Source organism: Pristis pectinata, chromosome 37, assembly GCF_009764475.1.
Source record: "Pristis pectinata isolate sPriPec2 chromosome 37, sPriPec2.1.pri, whole genome shotgun sequence".
In the NCBI taxonomy this organism is placed as follows: Eukaryota; Metazoa; Chordata; class Chondrichthyes; order Rhinopristiformes; family Pristidae; genus Pristis; species Pristis pectinata.
In genome coordinates, this window is record NC_067440.1 from 13,147,825 (window position 1) to 13,166,381 (window position 18,557).

The 18,557-nt window shown below is 53.3% G+C and overlaps 1 protein-coding gene across 1 annotated transcript in view; it reads right to left on the minus strand.

The window, feature by feature from the left end:
* Window positions 1–1,009: 1,009 nt before the first annotated feature.
* polr2a (RNA polymerase II subunit A) overlaps window positions 1,010–18,557 on the minus strand; it is a 35,438-nt gene continuing 17,890 nt past the window's right edge. The window contains exons 13-29 of the mRNA XM_052044704.1: window positions 16,289–16,383; window positions 15,998–16,201; window positions 15,483–15,705; window positions 14,460–14,643; window positions 14,060–14,231; window positions 12,577–12,682; window positions 11,702–11,907; window positions 10,445–10,669; window positions 9,542–9,788; window positions 8,803–8,903; window positions 8,163–8,270; window positions 7,263–7,445; window positions 6,408–6,611; window positions 5,470–5,656; window positions 4,827–4,940; window positions 4,566–4,715; window positions 1,010–2,774 (exon numbers count right to left, since the gene is read on the minus strand). Of these exons, the coding sequence (XP_051900664.1) occupies window positions 1,660–2,774; window positions 4,566–4,715; window positions 4,827–4,940; window positions 5,470–5,656; window positions 6,408–6,611; window positions 7,263–7,445; window positions 8,163–8,270; window positions 8,803–8,903; window positions 9,542–9,788; window positions 10,445–10,669; window positions 11,702–11,907; window positions 12,577–12,682; window positions 14,060–14,231; window positions 14,460–14,643; window positions 15,483–15,705; window positions 15,998–16,201; window positions 16,289–16,383 (3,824 nt within the window). The 3' untranslated portion in view covers window positions 1,010–1,659. The remainder of the gene's footprint in view (window positions 2,775–4,565; window positions 4,716–4,826; window positions 4,941–5,469; window positions 5,657–6,407; window positions 6,612–7,262; window positions 7,446–8,162; window positions 8,271–8,802; window positions 8,904–9,541; window positions 9,789–10,444; window positions 10,670–11,701; window positions 11,908–12,576; window positions 12,683–14,059; window positions 14,232–14,459; window positions 14,644–15,482; window positions 15,706–15,997; window positions 16,202–16,288; window positions 16,384–18,557) is intronic.

Sequence of the window (18,557 nt, forward strand, 5' to 3'; positions counted from 1 at the left end):
CATCTATGGAAGGACATGAACAGTCGATGTTTCAGGCCGGGACCCTGCACCAGGGCTGGGAAAAGAGGACAGAAGCCAGAATAAAAGGATGGGGCAGGGGAAGAAAGGAGCACGAGCTGGCAGGTGGTAGGCGAGTCCAGGTGAGAGGGGCAGAAGGTGAAAGGGATTGATGTGAGAAGCTGGAATAGGCAAAGGGCTGGAGGAGGAATCTGACAGGGGAGGGAAGTAGAGCATGGAATAAAGGGAAGGAGGTGGGGAGGTGAAGGGGCCATAGGAATGAGGGAATACAAGGCGGCGGTTTATTGTCATATCCAAGTATATGTATGAACATGCAATGAAAAGCTTGCATACAGCAGTAGAGGCACATCGCATCACACACACATTCACCAGAAAAACAAATGAAACACAATTTTTACAAGAACACAGAACAAAAACAGAAGTCTTCTGTAGTGCAGTGGTCCCGGTGTTGCTGCACTGAGGCAGTGATCAGGGTTGTGCCGGTTGGTTCAAGAACTGAATGGTTGAAGGGAAGTGGCTGTTCCTGAACCTGGTGGTGTGGGACTTCAGGCTCCTGTACCTCCTGCCCGATGGGAGCTGTGAGAAGGTATGTTTGTCATGTACTGTGCTGCTGCTGCAAAGAAACTCTTTTCATGGCATGGGTACGTATGCCTATGACAATAAACTGAGGTGACTCCACCACGTTGCTGCTGGAGACGCTTCGTACATTTGTCACACTGTCCACCGCAGAACGACAAGCCAGAAAGAACACAAAATAGGAACAGGAGCCCAGAACTCCACAAAAATTAGTAAAACTTTTATTGTTAAGTACTTTTCCAACATTTCCAAAGAGAAAACAGGAAAAAGACTAGTAAATGATCTGTACACAAACTGGCAGCTGACTGGAGCTGCTTATTAAATCACTTACTTACTGCCCCCCCCCCCCGCGCCCCCCCACCCTTTGTACAGGTGAAGTCACAGGACTTGCACTCCCCAGCCCACCCCTCCCCCACATACCCTCAAAAAAAACTAGGATCCACCTTCAGCTACACTGAGTGGAGGTGTGGGGAGGGAGGGGCTTTCAGTTGCCATCCTCAACAATTACAACCCCTCTCTCCCCCCCAGCATGAACCACTTCCTTCCAGATGGAATGAAGTCTCTCACGGGTAACGTCCTTAAAGCTCAAATCACATTGTATAAATAAATCAGTGTTACTCGACAGACGAAGCCAGCCTGTTGCCCTTGGGGTACCAGGAAGGCCAGACAGGTCGAGGAATATCATTCTCAACAGAAAAATTGAAATTCACACATCCTGGTACATTAAAGGTGAAAAAAGATCAAAGGTTTATTGAAACCTTCATTTAAAACCCATTAATGCACCCATGATTGAAAAGTGTCCAAAAAATATATATATTCAAATTATACAGGTGGGATTTTCTTTCATTCCAAATCTTCTTGGAACTTATTGTTAAAAATCCTTCCAGAAATTCACCGTTCCTCCATTTCTTTCCCGCTATGTCAATATAAAACAGGAATTCAAGTCCAAGTAGGGCACTGAGGCGAGGAGGCCGGTGTGGTCTATATACACACGGAGGGTGCAGTTCGATGGGACTGTGAAGAGGCTGCGGCTCTCTCTCGCTCGCTCTCCCTGCCCACTCCCCTTCAGTTCTCCTCGTCGCTGTCTTCCGGACTGATGGCTGGGCTGGTGAGGCTGTAGGTGGGAGAGGTGGGGCTGTAGCCGGGGGAGGTAGGGGAGTAGGTGGAGCCCTTGGGGCTGGTGGGTGAGTAGGTGGGAGAGGTGGGTGAATATTTCGGGGAGGTGGGCGAGTAGGTGGGGGAGGTGGGCGAGTATTTCGGAGAGGTGGGGGTGTACACTGGAGAGGTGGGTGAGTAGGTGGGGCTGGTGGGCGAGTACTTGGGAGTAGTGGGGGAGTAGGTGGGAGAGGTGGGTGAGTATTTCGGGGAAGTGGGCGAATACTTGGGGCTGGTGGGGCTGTATTTGGGAGAGGTGGGCGTGTATTCTGGCGAGCTGGGGCTGTAGGAGGGGCTGGTGGGGGAGTACTTGGGACTGGTGGGGGAGTAGCTCGGACTACTGGGGCTGTAGCTGGGAGAGCTGGGTGTGTACGTTGGCGACTGGGGCGTGTAGCGAGGGCTGGAGGGCGAGTAGCTGGGCGAGGTGGGGCTGTAGCTGGGCGAGGTAGGGCTGTAGCTGGGCGAGGTAGGGCTGTAATTGGGGGAGGTGGGAGTGTAGCTGGGCGAGGTGGGGCTGTAACTGGGCGAGGTGGGGCTGTAATTGGGAGAAGTCGGAGTGTAGTTGGGGGAGGTGGGGGAGTAGCTCGGGCTGGTCGGGGAGTAGGAGGGCGAGGTGGGGGAGTAAGAGGGTGAGGTGGGGGAGTAAGAGGGTGAGGTGGGGGAGTAGGAGGGGCTGGTTGGCGAGTAGCTTGGGGAGGTGGGAGAGTAACTGGGGCTGGTGGGGCTGTAGCTGGGGGAGGTGGGGCTGTAGGACGGAGAGGTGGGGCTGTACGAAGGGCTGGTGGGGGAGTAGGAGGGCGAGGTGGGGGAGTAGGAGGGCGAGGTGGGGGAGTAGGAGGGGCTGGTGGGGGAGTAGGAGGGCGAGGTGGGGCTGTAGTTGGGGCTGGTGGGGGAGTAGGAGGGTGAGGTGGGGCTGTAGGACGGTGATGTCGGTGAGTAGCTGGGGCTCTGCGGTGTGTAGCCGCCCGGAGACCTCGGCTCATAGGCAGGAGAAGTTGGCGAGTAGCTGGGGGACATCGCCCCACCTGGAGGGAAGGAAGAAAACTGAAAGGTCAAGTCACTGCGGGACTGGACGGCAGTGGCCGACAGCGGGGAGCTTTCCGCGCTAACGTGGGAAACACGAACACAGCGAGGTCGCTCAAACAGCGGTGTGACTGACAGTTCACTAGGTTCAGTGGCATTGGTGGGCAGGGTGATCGAGATTAGCTCCAGACTCTCCTGGGAACCATGGCCCGGTATCGTTCACGTCCTCCCCAGAGGTAGTCAGGGCTGTGCTAACGTTTCACGGTGTGGCTCTCCCTCAGGACCGCACTTACTCATCAGCCTGGACTCCCGCGCCCCTCTCCGGAGTGGCCAACCAGCCACTGGCTCCCGAGAGAGACAAGAGGGCACCCACTGAAGGTCACCGTGTGGGGCTGGTACAAATCTCACACACGGAAACCTGGGGGTGTGTGGCTGTGTGGTGCAGCGGGTACTGCCACTGCCTTCCAGCACCGGTGATCTGGGTTCAATCCCGACCTCTGGCACTGTGTGGAGTTTGCACATTCCCTATGACCCTGTAGGTTTCCTCCGGGTGCTCTGGTTTCCACAGAACCATACAGCACAAAACAGGCCCTTCGGCCCACCATGTTGTGCCGTCCATCAAACCACCCTCACACTACCTAACCCCTTCCTCCCGCATATCCCCCCATCCCACACTCCTCCATATGCCCATCCAACAAGCTCTTGAACCTGTTCAATGTATCTGTCTCCACCACCACCCCAGGCAGTGCCTTCCATGCACCAACCACTCTCTGGGTGAAAAACCTCCCCCTGACATCTCCCCTGAACCTCCCACCCATAACCTTAAAGCCATGACCTCTCGTCTTGAGCATTGGTGCCCTGGGAAGGAGGCGCTGACTGTCTACTCTATCTATTCCTCTCAGTATTTTATATACCTCTATCATGTCTCCTCTCATCCTCCTCCTTTCCAGTGAATAAAGCCCTAGCACCTTAAGCTTCTCCTCATATTCAATACCCTCCAATCCAGGCAGCATCCTGGTAAATCTCCTCTGCACCCTCTCCAACGCCTCCACATCCTTCCTATAATGCGGCGACCAGAACTGAACACAAAGTGTGGCCTAACTAGAGTTTTGTAAAGCTGCATCATCACCTCGCGGCTCTTAAACTCAATCCCGCGATTTATGAAAGCTAACATCCCATTGGCCTTCTTAACTGCTCTTTCCACCTGAGGCAACTTTCAATGAACTGTGAATATGACCCCCCAGATCCCTCTGCTCCTCCACACTGCCAAGTACTTGCCATTCACCCAGTCCTCTGCCCTGGAGTTTGTCCTTCCACAGTGCACCACCTCACTCTTCTCCGGATTGAACTGCATCTGCCACTTGTCAGCCCAGCTCTGACGTATGTGCAGGCTGACATATGGGTGGATGGTAGGAAAACCGGGCAGTTGATGGGAATGTGATGGGGAAAACAGCACAAGCAAATAAAGGGAATGGGACCATCAGGATTACTCTGCTGGCAGCCAGCAGACAACTCCATATACAGAATGTCCTCTTCCTGTGTGTATGTAAAACCAAATACAGCGGCCCATGACAAATCTCATCAGGAATTCAGGAGAAACCTCTCCCCCACGGGGTCAAGGTGAACACGAGGGAGCTGGGGTAGATGAGGGAGAGGGTGGGCAACAGGCTGAGAGATGGGTGACTGGAGGAGACCCAGAGTACATTGGTCAGCAGAGAGAAGCTGAGCCAACAGCCAGAGTCCTGTGGGTGAAAGCACTCTGCACTCGAGGTGACTGACGGTTCGGTACTGACCTGGAGACGGGATGTAGGGACTGGAGGGGCCTGGGGAGCCTGGAGACCCAGGGGTCGGAGACCAGGCCGGCGAGTAACCGGGACTGAAGCCGCTGGCGTCGGAAGCTGCACTGGGAGAGAAGCCGGCAGCCCCTGGGGTCATCCCACTGCCTGTAACACAGAAACAAAATCCAATGATCACATTGCGCTCAACACTCCTGCGCACTCGGTCCTGCAAGTGCCCCCGCAACATGCGGCTGCTTCCAATGGTTCTGAACTCACCCACACTCGGTGACCAGGCTCCGTATGCAGGAGTTGCTCCCTGGTTCCATGGAGTCATGGCAGGAGACATCCCTCCCATTGGGCTGGGAGCCGAGCCAAAGAACATTCCAGTGGCTGGGAAAACAAAATTACAGCAGTGTTCAGATTCCAGCCCACGGGCTCATTCACTGATCCTTCCTTGGTCTGACCCACCCCACCACCAGTCTGTGTTCCTCCAACCCTCCCCCACACCACCCCCACCCCCTCACCATCCCGTGACACTGCCCAGCCTAGAGCTTGCTGAATTATACCCTGATGGTCCTCTGGTTTCACACTAATCCAGACAGGAGAGCATCAACACTTGGTCTGAGGGTGAGGGGATGGCACCCCACTCACTGGGAACGGTTCAGGAACACAATGCAATCTGACCCAGAGCCCGCTGTGCTGTCAAGGACCCTGGCTGATGCTACGCTTCTGGGCCAATCCCCAAATCTTGAGCAGGATTGCCACTGATTCTTCTCCCTGGATGAACTATGGCAGGGCAAGGGTGATGTTCATGTGATGCTCTGGCTTCATCATGTGATGACCTCCCTCCCTCTGCCCCCCCCCCCCCCACCCCCCCCCACCTCCCCAGGACCAGTGACTGATTGCTTCAGATACTCACGTCCTCCGACTCCCAGCCCGCCGATGTTGGTGGGGATCTCCATGCCGTACTTGCATTTCTCTGCGTCGAGCAGCAGGTCGAAGGCGCCGGTGCCCGCAGGAGCCAGCTGCCCCAGCATGATATTCTCGGACACTCCCTTCATCGGATCCATCTCCCCATGGGCCGAAGCTTCCATCAGAACGTCCACCTGAGGGCAGAGGGCAGGGTTACCTCGGTCTGCAGGCAGAGTCGTCGTGGGGTGGATGGAGCCAGGGAGTCGGTGAACTCCCTACCCTGACTACTCTCAAACACAAGTCGGAGCCACAGACAAGACTCCTGCTTGTCGAGGGCTCAAAAGCACTTCAACTGCCCCCCCCGCCCGCCCCCAAATTAATGCTTTTATTGTAGATACAGGTGCAAATGGAAAGTCAACTGCGGCACAGCAAGCTCCCACTAACAGCAGTTACGTCACCTTAAGATGAGGTGGATGGAGAAGCAATGGCCAGGGAGGTGGACCCTGCCCTCTGAAACAGGAGCATGGGATCTTGCTTCTCATCGGTAACACGGAGCAGTGCTCCCTCACCCTTCCTCGACAATGCTCCCTCGCTCCCACTCCACTTCCCAGTGACAAGGAGGACCTCCCTCGCCCCTGACCCAAGAGCCAAAGCAGCACTCCCTCAGTACTGCACGGGAAACAGTGCAGAGTTCCGTCCTCCAATCCCCTCCAGCTCCCCACTTGAGCCACAGAACAAGAGGCGGCCATCCTACTGTGGATCCGACCGAAGTTGCGGTTCTATATCCCGGGGCGTTGTTAACAAGGGCTCATTACCAAGCGGACAAGACACAGTACTCCCGCTCTTGTGCTGAGCCCCCAACAAGAATCCGTTCACACTGGGTCAGCTCCTGCTGTACAAACACAAGTCACCCCAGGACATGACCAGCCCCACCATGGACATTACCGTTTCCTCAAAGGAGCACTTCATGAGTGGGCCCGTGTCCTGGCGGTTCACTCCATGCCGGGTGATGGCCATCAAGTGTCCCCGGCACGTCATGGTGTCACATAGCAGAGACAAGTGGCGGTAGTTGACATAGGAACCATCGAAGGAGATGACGTGGTACAGCTCCCGTTCCAAGGCTTTTCGCACAGCTTCGATGCCCAGGACCTGCAGCAGGGAGGCAGGACGAGGGGTGAATAGAGATTGGCCAGTGATCAGTACCCAGCAGCAGTTCAGACAACCCTCTGCAGGTGTTCCAGCTAGTACTGAGAACCAACAGTGGCTGGTTTACATGGCAATATTACTTCCTAATGAGGCTGAAGAAATACCGTATGTCCCCATCGACCATCACCAATTTTTAAATTGGTGCACCATAGAAAGCATCCTATCCGGGTGCATCACGGATTGGTACAGCAACTGCTCTGCCCAGGACTGCAAGAAACCACAGAGTTGTGGACACGGCCCAGAGCATCACAGAAACCAGCCTCCCCTCCATGGACTGTCTACACTTCTCACTGCCTCGGTAAAACAGCCAACATAATCAAAGACCCCACCCACCCCGGACATTCTCTCTTCTCCCCCCTCCCATCGGGCAGAAGATACAAAAGCCTGAAAGCACGTACCACCAGGCTCAAGGACAGCTTCTATCCTGCTGCTATAAGACTATTGAAGTGTCCCCTACCACAATAAGATGGACTCAGTGCCCACCCAGACAGCACAATGGGCCAAACAGTCGACTCCTACAGGACATCATCACACCCGGCTGCTCTCCCCCAAACTCCCCTAGTTAGAACAGGCGAGCAGGGACCAGACATTTACCGTGAAGATCTCAACAATGTCGTTGGAGGTGGTGCGGACGGGGTCCACATCCTTCTCACTCAGCACCCGCATCAGGCTGACTCCATCCGTCTCCAGAATCCACTCCTGCAGCGCCTTGAACTCCCCGTCCTCGGTGATGATGATCTTCTTCTTGTTGTCGGTCTGGGGAAGGTGCATGTACACCTGGGGCACAGAGAGAACATTAAGGCATCAGGTCCACCCTGCTGAGGCACGAGACTCCAGGGCATACAACACAGATAGATGCCCTTCAGCCCACCAAGTCTATGCTGACCAGAAGGGACACATAACACTGCAGATGCTGGAACCTGGAGCAAGTGCAGGGTTCAGACCTGAAACGTTGACAATTCCTTTCCCCTCCACAGCTGCTGCTCGACCCAGAGTTCCTCCAGTTTGTTTGTCGCTCCAAGCACCCTTGACACAGACCTCATTCTCCCCTCACTCCCATCCACCAACTTACTGCAGCCAGTTAAACCCATCGATCTGCAAGTGTTTGGGCTGTGGGAGGAAACGGGAGAACCTGGGGGAACCCACGGAGTCACAGAGAGAGGAGCAGCAAGAACAGAGCAGTTGAGGAGAGCAGCAGAGACATTTCTGTCTTAAATACGTGGGTGGCGAGCAGGGCTGGCATGAAGTGGACGGGCCAAATCCCCACTGCAGTGCTGGAACACATTATGTAATTCACCAATGGTCCTGTGTTAAGGAGCTCAGTGCAGGTTTAGTGACAGGTACCAGAAGCCTCTGCGAGGGGCAGACAGGGGAACACCCAAACTGCTGGACCAGTGGTTGAGGTAAGAATCCCGGCCCAAAGCAGAGGGCGAGCTGATTGTTTGCCCAGAGGCAGATTTCTCAAACTGCAGGCCGTGATATCCAGAAGCTCACCTTACTGATCTGCTCAATCCCCTGCAGTGTCATGTCCGTCAGCATGTTTGACTCGATGCAGCGAAGGAAGACATCATCATCCATCTTGTCCACCACTTCCTCTTCTTGCTGTAAGGTAATAAGCAAGTTAGGGACAGCCCGTGGCAGAAACCTCGGCTCTCAGAGTACACAGCCTGCCCTGCTGCACGGAATTCACAAGGGCAATGTTGTCTTATCTTCATGCATCAGGAGGCACAGCTCAACGTTACTTCTCCTAAACCAACTGTCCCATCACACACTCCCGGGGTCAGACACAGGGTGAAGCTCCCTCCGCACCGTCCCATCACACACTCCCGGGGTCAGACGCAGGGTGAAGCTCCCTCTGCACCGTCCCATCACACACTCCCGGGGTCAGACACAGAGTGAAGCTCCCTCCACACCGTCCCATCACACATTCGAGGTCAGACATAGGGTGAAGCTCCCTCCACACTGTCCCATCACACACTCCCAGGGTCAGACTCAGGGTGAAGCTCCCTCCACACTGTCCCATCACACACTCCCGGGGTCAGACGCAGGGTGAAGCTCCCTCTACATTGAGCCTACCCACCATTTACCCAGAGCAACCTAGAGGGCTGGCTCAGTGCCACAGCTCTCGTCTCACCTCCTGGAACTTATTCTCGTCACTGTTCATGATGCGGATTCTCAGCACCAGTTTCTCTGCGTTGTCATCGTTAAAAATGCAGTTTAAGTCATCACCAAAACCTGTTGGGTACAGAATGCCACAGCTTGTTACCCTGTGCGGTGCCAAGCAGACAGAGGCCAGCAGTAACCATGTCTACACCTGTTACAAATCAAGACAGGATGGATTCTCCCTCAAACCCACTTAAAGGCATTCACATTACTCTGGGAGCCAGAGACGGCATCAGACCCCTAAGCCTGCTCACCTTGAAGGAGCCAATGATAGGGAGGGAGGGACAGAGACCCTCAGAGGGAGGACTTCAGAGAGATGGGGAGAGGCGAGACTATAGAGCAATTTGAAAACAGGGATACAATCTGCAAAAAAAAAAAAACACACACCAACAAAAGTGTGCGCTTCGTTAGACGGAGGCAAGTTGAATGTCCCCAGCGATCCTGGACGACGCAGAGGGGAGGAGGCAAGGGGACAGCCAGTCAGGAAGCAGGGAGGGAACCTACTGGAAGCAGCACCTGGATGTGTGCAGTCAGCAGCAACACAGGGTCACGGTCAGATGCAGAGCTCCTTGCCAGAGGCTGCAGAGTGGGCAGACTGTGGAGACAATGTTCAGGGAGAGGGTGAAGGCAGGAACCCTGTACCCAGCATCAATGACTTGGAAAGTGCAGCAGGGATCAGAGAGATACCAAGGGACTGTTGGGTTCCTCACCAGCATTGATCTTCTCCGCGATCTGCTCCATGGTCAGTTTCCGGTCAGTCATGTGCTTCCGGTCGAGTTCGATACGCAAGAGCCAGGGGGAGATGCGTGTCACATCAAAGTCCGGCATCTCATAGTAGACGTTCACCCACTCCTGGTCCTCGGACACCACCGTGTTCTGGGGATCTGGGTCGTAATAGATGGCCGTGTTGGCAGTGACCTTCCTCAATGTGGTGTGCTCCAGGCGACACAGGATGTCCTACAAGGCCAGCAACAGTCATCAACACAGATTGCCCTGCCTGTTCAGACCCTGCACCCTGGGCTCCAGCCAAGACACAAACAGGGTGTGAATAGCAATTCACCCAGAGTACACTCCACCACCTCGGGTGATTCCAAAGGAGGACCTTCTGAAGTGCAATGCTGTAATATGCACAGCAAGCTCCCACAAGCTGTGATGTGGGAGATGACCTGATCATGACTTGGGTGGGGAAGGAAGACAGTGGGGAGAACTGCTTTGTTCTTCTTTGGAATAGTGGAGTCTTTCACACTTACCCTCGAGCCAAGCAGCACGCTCTCAGTACCGCACTGGCTCAAGAACATGTCCACTCACTTGTTAAGGCTCACTTTGGCCGGGTCACTCCAGGGGCAGACTCCCTCCACTTGAAGGCTTTCATTAGACATGTACAGTCGGTTGAGGAACCCGACTTCATGTGGGAACTTGTGGGGAGGTTATTCCACCTCCATCCACATCACCACTCAACATGGCCTTGGCTCAACCACTTTCCCCAGTCCCTGGTATCCTTCCATCCCAGCCCTGAATGCCCACACTGACCAAGTCTCCACAGCCTGCTGGGGAGAAAATCCCAGAGGCTCACAACACTGAAGAATTTTCTCCTCCCTCCCTGTGTCACCTACCTTGGCACGCTCAGCATCTCTGGCAGACTGGCCCAGCAGGAAGACTGTGAGCGAGGGAGTCTTGGGCTTCTTTGAGATGTTGATCAGCTCCTTCAGACGAGGGACACCCAGGGTGACGTTCTTGGCTGACACACCGGCATAGTGAAAGGTGTTCAGGGTCATCTGTGTGGCAGGTTCTCCCAGTGACTGGGCAGCCAAGGCACCCACCATCTCCCCGGGGTGGGCCTGGAGGCAGTGAGGGAGAACGTTAGCATGTTCCACACACAAACTCTAGTATCTCTAAGAGAAGACAGCGATTCACCCTGAACCATCCTGCACAAAACACTCCAGATCAGCAGACAGCAACACTTAGCATCACCCACAGCTCCTCTCATGGCCCTGCCCCACCCAACCCACTAGCCCTTCAATGGGCAACTATACATCAGTCAAGTATCCATCACTGGCCTGTGGGCTTTGACAAGTCCCAGTGAGCTACTTCACCGATGGGATATCACAGGCAAAGCAGAACCCAGTTCCTGCTCAGTGGGAGTGTGAGAGTGTCAGTTACTTGCCCCAAGACTTTCAGAGATAGCTGGGACCTGCCCCCCCCCCCCCAACAGGGCTTCTTCCCTCAGTAAGAACGTCTGCAGGAACGGGGCAGTTATGGTAGAGGGGTGGAAGTTGTGGTTATTAAAAGTAGGACTGCATTGTACAATGACAAGGTTGCTATAGGAGGGGAGAAAGGAGGAACATGCTGATCACCAGAATGACGCTGGGGTTGAAAGGGCCAAGTTGAATGGACAGGCACGCACGAAGGGATTAGAGAGCGAGGGCTGTGTAAACGGCAGAGATGGAGAGACTGGGTAGAATACCCTCTTCTGTGGCAAGTATGCCAACATATTCCGAGCGTGGATGATGTATGGATGAACTTACCGAGGTGTTCTGATGATGAAAGTATTCAGTAGGATGGAGGGGTGGACCCAGAACAAGCGAGGCACAACCTGCAGACTGAAGCCCAGCTGTTGTGGGGCAACCTCCTGACAGGAGGGTGGTGGGAACCTGGAACTCCCCCACCCCTCCAAAAGCCAAATTTCAGAGTGACCCCACGATTGGTACATTTTTGTTGGGGACATGGAGGCGAGACACAGACTAGCCCTGGCATGGGCTCCTCTCGCTGCTGAATTGGGAACAAAATGAAGACACTTGGTCCCTTGCCACCCATTATGCTGAAGCCTAGCGGGGAAGAGTAAAGGTCCCATGGACAACTAGGGTGCTTACGATCGACTGGTTGAACTTGGCCTCGATCTCCCCCAGGAGCCACTCGAAGGCCTCGCTGCTGAGACGGAACTCCTCGGTCATGCGGCGGCTGCAGAGGGTGGACCGCAGGTGGATGTTGAAGAGCAGTGTTGCATTCTCCTGGGCCTGCCGGCTCAGGGGGTCATCACCGTTCACGATGATCAGCTTCTTGCTCAGCTCCTTCACACCTGGAGGGGCAACAAAGAGCAGTGTCTGGAACAGTGCGGCACAGGAGGTTGCCCTGTCCCCCATCCCCAACCACACTGGGCAAAATCAGGGCTACGCTGGTCACTCCCACTTGCCTGCTCTCCGCTCTCCTCCCTGCAAGGCAGCTTGTCAGGCCGCATCTGTGGTAAGGCAAACCAGTCAATGCATCAGGTTAGTGAGGACAACCCAAAACAGATGCTGCCTGACTGGCCGAGTTCCATCTTTGTTTCAGATTGTAGCATCTGCAGTTTTATTTGTTTTACTTTACAAACCCAAGTGTTTCTGTCTCCGTCACCCTTTTGGGCAGCAAGCTCCACACAGCCACCACTTGAAGTTCTAATCCTACTGCATTTGTTAATCTTTGCCCCCAGTTACCGACCTCTATCAGGGGAAGTCCCCACTCTTTACCCTGTGGGAGTCTCTCTCTCTCTCTCTCTCTCTGGTGAAATCCCCCCTCAGCCTTCAGCATGCCCCCATGTCTGGGTTCTGTGCCTTGGCTGATAAAGAGCCCACCGTCCATAAACTTGGACCCATACTTTAAAAGCAGAACGTTGAAGGGAGCTGGCAGAGAACGGGAGGCCCAGGATATCAGTGGGTGTTAACAGCCCGCATCAGCAGCACAACTGCCCAGCCACGGTGCAGGAGCTGACCTTCGATCACACGGATGGGGTGCAGGTCGGTCGCCGTTCTCGTGTTGATGTGGAAGATTTTCTGGGCGTTCCAGATCATCCGCAGCAGGTTACAGGGGAGAACCACCTGAAGGGCAGAGGGAGGAGAGGTCATCAGCAAGTGAACCCACTCCCACCCGAAACCTGTAGATAGCACCCATCTCAGTCACTGTCCCCACCCAAACCATGTAACAGGCACCCAGTCAAACCTAACCTCACCCTAACCTTGTAGGCAGCACCCGCAAGTCAAACCCACCCCACCCAACCCTCGCAGACCCACACCCTGGTCACTGTGGCCCCTGCACCATGTAATGCAATCTGTGTAAGCTGCAAGTACAAGAGTTGCGAGCACTCAAGGCTCAGATGTCTGAGCAATTCACACTTGCTCTGGAGATGCCGTGCAGTTCGGGAACAAGATGTGCCACCCACCAGCTGCTTGTGGACTGAATGGTGGAAGCTGGATGCACAAAAGCAAAAAGCTTAGCACCCCACCCCAGGATGGTGCAGAGATTAGTTCACACGTAGTTTTGGTGGGCGTGGCACTGGGGCGTCGAGAAGCTGAAGAATCACTGGATGGTTACTGTTCAGCCCGCTTGGTCTGTACTGACTGTGCAAGAACAATGCAGTCAGCCCCACTCCTGGCCCTGACACACAGTCCCCGTAGCCTTTCCCCTCAGACATTTATCCAGTCCCCTTCTGAAGCTATCTCCAATGGCCCAGCAGCTGGCAGGGGTTCTCCTGTTAATGGAGCACCCTGACCCTCCCAGTTCCAGGGTCAGGTACAATCTCAAAAGCTGCTCTGTTCCACCCCAACAGGCAGTCGGTCCTCTGAAGGACTTTCAGCTGCCTACAGACCTGGGTTCTTCATGGCTGACACCATCGGCCTTGCGGCAGAGAGGGGAGGAGACCAGCGACTCAAGTAGTCCCTCTGTTACTGGGAGGAGGAAACAGGACCCCTTTCACCATTAAACCGAGCAGTAGGGTTTGCTGCATGTGTTGCTGGTACAGTGGAGAGCAAACCTCGGGTGATAAGGGCAGGCTCCCCACCAGCTGCACTGAAGGAGCTTCAAACCTGGAGGCTGGAACTGCCCAGAAACGACAGTCTGACAGATACAGCCATATCCAACAAACTGGCGAGGCAGATCTGTCGATCTCAGTCCTGTCAGGGCAGCATTGCAAGCTGCAGCAGGGGACGGTGTGCTGCTAACTGGGGCAAGTTTATTAATGGGTCAAAACTTCCAGAAAGCACTGTTGCACCATATGGGTTTGCTGCTGCCCACAACTCACTCTTGAAAATACCTGGTTTGTGGGGAGTCTTCAAAGAGCCATTTCCTGCCCTGTCGCAAGATGGGGGTGGAGGGAGCGAGATAATATGCAGAGGGGAATTAACAGATTCCAGAAGAATGCAGTGGAACCCAACACGTGCTAGTCCGTGGACACAAGCAGAACCATCAGTCCATCCTACCTTGCTGTCTCCGGTGGGGAAGACAGCCCTTAGAACCTCTCTGTCTTCCTTCATCTTCTCAAACTCCACCTCCAGTTCGTTCTGAACAGCCGCGTTGCTGAGGATTTCCTTCACAATGTCCTCCTGCAGGGTTCTGCGCAGGCTGCGCTCGTTGGTGTACTCCAGCTTGAACCTGCCAGAAACCAAGAGTGATGAGGCCAAGAGCTTTGCCCAGTGCCCTTGGAGAGCTCGCTTAGGACAGGCCTAACCCAGGCTGGGACTGGTTCAGATTTAACCCTTCTCCCTCCCACCATTCCCTTTGTACGAGGTGTAGATTTCTCACGGACACCAGTACTTTGAGGCCTGATACCCCACCAAGGTGTACTCACAACACTCAATTCCAAAACATGAAATGGCTTACTTCTTCTCGAAAGATTTGTTGGATGGCTTCACCGACGCCAGGTTCTGGAACTCCACGCTCTCTCCCGCCAGCCCGTCCTCGCCGTATCGCAGCTGGATCACTTGGTTAATGGAGTTACGCACGGTCGCATCATATTTCACCATCACAGACTCCATAGACTTGATCAAACGTCTCTGGATGTAACCTGGGAGTGCAGGAGGATACCCACCATCAATGCCTCTGCCCAGAAACCAACAGCTTAACTCCACACTGCAGGATCGGGTGCCAGTACACAGTGAACCTTGTGCCACACAGCACAGCATAGGAACAGGCCCTTCGGCACAGCACGACTGCACCAACCTTGATGACAATCTAACCAGTGTCAATGCTGGCACATGGTCCACATCCTTCCATTCCCTGCCTGTTCAAACATTGCTATCGTATCTGCTGCCACCACTTCATCTGGCAGCCTGTTTGAAGCACCCACTCTCATGAGTGAAAAAAACTTGCCTTGTACATCTCCTTAAACCTCCCCCCTCAATCCTTTAATATTTGACATTTTCACCCTTGGAAAATCACTGACCTCCCTATCTATGCCTCTCATAATTTTATAAACTTCTATCAGGTTGCCACTTAGTCTCTGACACCCCAGAGAAAACAACCCAAGATGTCCAACCTCTCCTTGTAGCTAATACTCTCCAATCCAAGCAACATCCCGGTGAACCTCTTCTGCACCCTCCACATCCTTCCTGTAATGGGGTGACACAGTACTCCAAGTGCAGCCTGACCGAAGTTTTATACAGCTGTGACGACTTCCCAACTTTTATACTCAATACCCCAAACAATGAAGGCAAGTATACCATACGCTTTCTTCACTACCCTATCTACTTGAGTTGCTATTTTCAGGAGCTATGGACTTGCACCCCAAGATCCCTCTGTCCATCAATGCACCAACGCATCATAGGAGTGCAAATCCCAGACTTCACATGTCCCGGGGCAGCAGTGCTCACGACAGGGAGTGAGAAGGATTATAGGAAGAGTTACCAGTCTCAGCAGTTTTGACGGCTGTATCAATCAGACCCTCTCTGCCTCCCATGGCGTGGAAGAAGAATTCGGTGGGGGTCAGGCCAGCCAGGTACGAGTTCTCCACAAAGCCTCTGCTCTCAGGGCCGTAGTCGTCCTTGATGAAGTGCGGCAGAGTGCGGTGCTTAAAGCCAAATGGAATTCGCTTTCCTTCCACGTTCTGCTGCCCTACCACAGCAATAACCTGGAGCACAGAAAGGAGACCAGTTACTGTGTTGAATCAATTCCAGTAGTGTGTGATGGGACAGCGTAGTGGGAGCTTTACTCTGCATCTAACCTGAGCTGTCCCTGCCCTGGGACTGAGAGAAGAGACAATACACTGAGAACTTCATTCTGTGTCTAACACACGTTGTATAATCGGGATAACTGCCAGAGAATTCTACAACCCCACCTCCAGGAACCTTCACTCAAACATTCGGCTGGGGAGCAAGGAGATGACCACACAGCCCCCAACCTCCAGCCAGGTTACAGCTCACCTGTGAGATGTTGATCTTTGATCCTTTAGAGCCAGCAACCACCATGGACTTGAAGTTGTTGTACTCGGACAGGGATTTCTGGGCGGATGAGCCGGTCTTGTCACGGGCATCGTTCAGGATTCGGTTCACCTGGTTCTCGAAGGTCTGCCGCAGGGTGTTGCCGGGTGTGGGCTCCAGCTCATTGTTGTGAGCTTTCTCGATAACCTGCAGTGGGAGGGAAGCCGTCAATGCGCGTGGCCTGGGAATGGGAAGATCACTGCTCTCCCATACAAGCAAACTCAAAGGGCTCACCTCGATTACATCTTGCTTGGCCTTCTTGATGGTATTCTGAATGTCCTGGTAGGTTTTAGCATCAGCAATAGAATCACCAATGCCAATCGTGTGACCTGCCACAAAACAAGACAGGCGAAAAGTCAACCTGGATCTTGCTGAAGAGCAGAGCAGACACAAGGGACCAAACGGCTTTCTCCTGCTTCAATGTTCGTACATCCTTGTCCAATAAAGAAAATCAAATGGAAAGCTGCCTTGTGGAGGTTTCCTGGTACTGTACTGAGGTTCAGCAAGCTGCTAAAGTTAACTCAAGGGCATCTCATCTCCCTTCTTTGGATAGTCATCGACTTATACAGTATGGAAACAGACCCTTCAGCCCAACCGGTCCATGCTGACCCAGATGCCCATCTGAGCTAGTCCCATTGGGCCACATTTGGCCCATACCCCTCTAAACCTTTTCTATCCATGTATCTAAGTGTCTTTTAAATGTTGCTAGTGCACCTGCCTCAACCACTTCCTCTGGCAACCTGTTCCATCTACTCACCACCCCGACTGAAAAAACTGCCCCTCAGATCCCTATTAAATCTTTCTTCTCTCACCTTAAACCTGTGCCCTCTAGTTCTTGATTCCCCAACCCTGGGAAAGACACTGTGTCCATTCACCCTAATTACATTCCTCAGGATTTTATACAAGATCACCCCTCACTCCAGTAAGGCCTAGCCTGCTCGACCTCTCTCAGTCCTTAGAGCCGGCAACATCCTCAAATCTTTCCTGCACTCTCTTTCCAGCTTAATAGCACCTTTCCTAGAGCAGAGTGACCAAAACTGAACGTGGCCTGACCAACATCTATACTCAAGTGCCCTGACTGATGAAGGCCAGCGTGCCAAAAAGCCTTCTTCACCAGCCTCTCCGCCTGTGACACCACTTTCAGGGAACCATGCTGCGTGTGCATGCATGCGTCACTTTATTAGTCAGCAGACATCACAGAAGGATATTATTCACCCCTTCAAGGTTCTGCATTTGACTGATGCACATTGTCACCTTCATTCTGTACTAACTGAAGCAGCAAAAATCTCAGACCACTCCTGAGCCAGTGTTCAGCCCCACACCTCATTACAGCCTTGGCTTTAACAGGGACAACAGCCAGACACGAGGGGAGGGTGCTTCTGTCATCCAGGGAAGGTCTTGCAGCCAGAGACTCAGGACAACTGACTGGTGTATCTGGGTGGGTGGGTTCAGCCAGGGGCAGGCACAGGAGAGGAGGAGGATTGTATAAAATCAAAATGCTGAAAACACAGCAGGTCAGGCAGTGTCTGTGGGAAAAGAAACTGTTCAGGTCAAAGAACAATTCTTCTGACAAAATCCCTGACCTCAATCGTTAATGGATTTCTCTGTCCGCAGGTACTGCCTGACTCGATTTCTGAATGTTCTGGTTTACCTCAGATTTGCAGCACCTGTATGTGACTCTCTCTGGTTTTCATTTGCCAAGCGGGACAGCCAGATTGATGTAGACTAGTTTGGCACAGCAGGTGAACTCAGCTCAATCGTCAGTATGTGGAATCCAGGGAACTTAACGTTTATTGCTGAGACCTCCGAGAGTAAAGACCTCGCTACAGCTATTGAGGGCTTTGACAGGACAGCAGCTGGAGAGAGATCTGTTCTCAAGGACACACATACCTGCCTCGAAGTGAGTGCAGCATAGTTTCACTGGGTTAAGCGCTGAGATTCAAATTAGTTTATTGTCACATACACCAGGGTGCAATGAAATTCCTTGCTCGTGTGAAGCTCACAGTACATATGGTAATAATAAATGCTCAATAAACGCAAATGATGAGCACCAAACAGAACGCACAAGGATTGCAGAGCAATTCTGAAGTAATACAAAAAGAAACACTAAAGCTGCAGTAACAGAGTAACTGAGAGGTAGAGTTAAGAGGTAATGGGTACGTTCTGATTAGGCTGGGACTACAGGAGCTGGAATGATCTCATTGAAACATACAAAACTGGAGTGGAGATGACAGTGTGGATGCTGTGAAGCTGTTCCTCAGGTAAGAGAGTCCAGAACCAGGGGGCAATCCAAAGATAACAGGTTGGCTATTATGGACTAAGATGAGGAGACGTTTCAATGGCTCAAAAGCAGAAAGAGAGCTGAGGCTGGTCAAGACTGTTGGAGAAGTGAGAGATACAGAGACAGGGCGAGGAAGTGGTCCAAGGTTGGGGAAATCACCTATCACCTTATTGACGATGAGCTTACTGAAGGAGTAAATCACCTCCTCACACCCCCATTTCT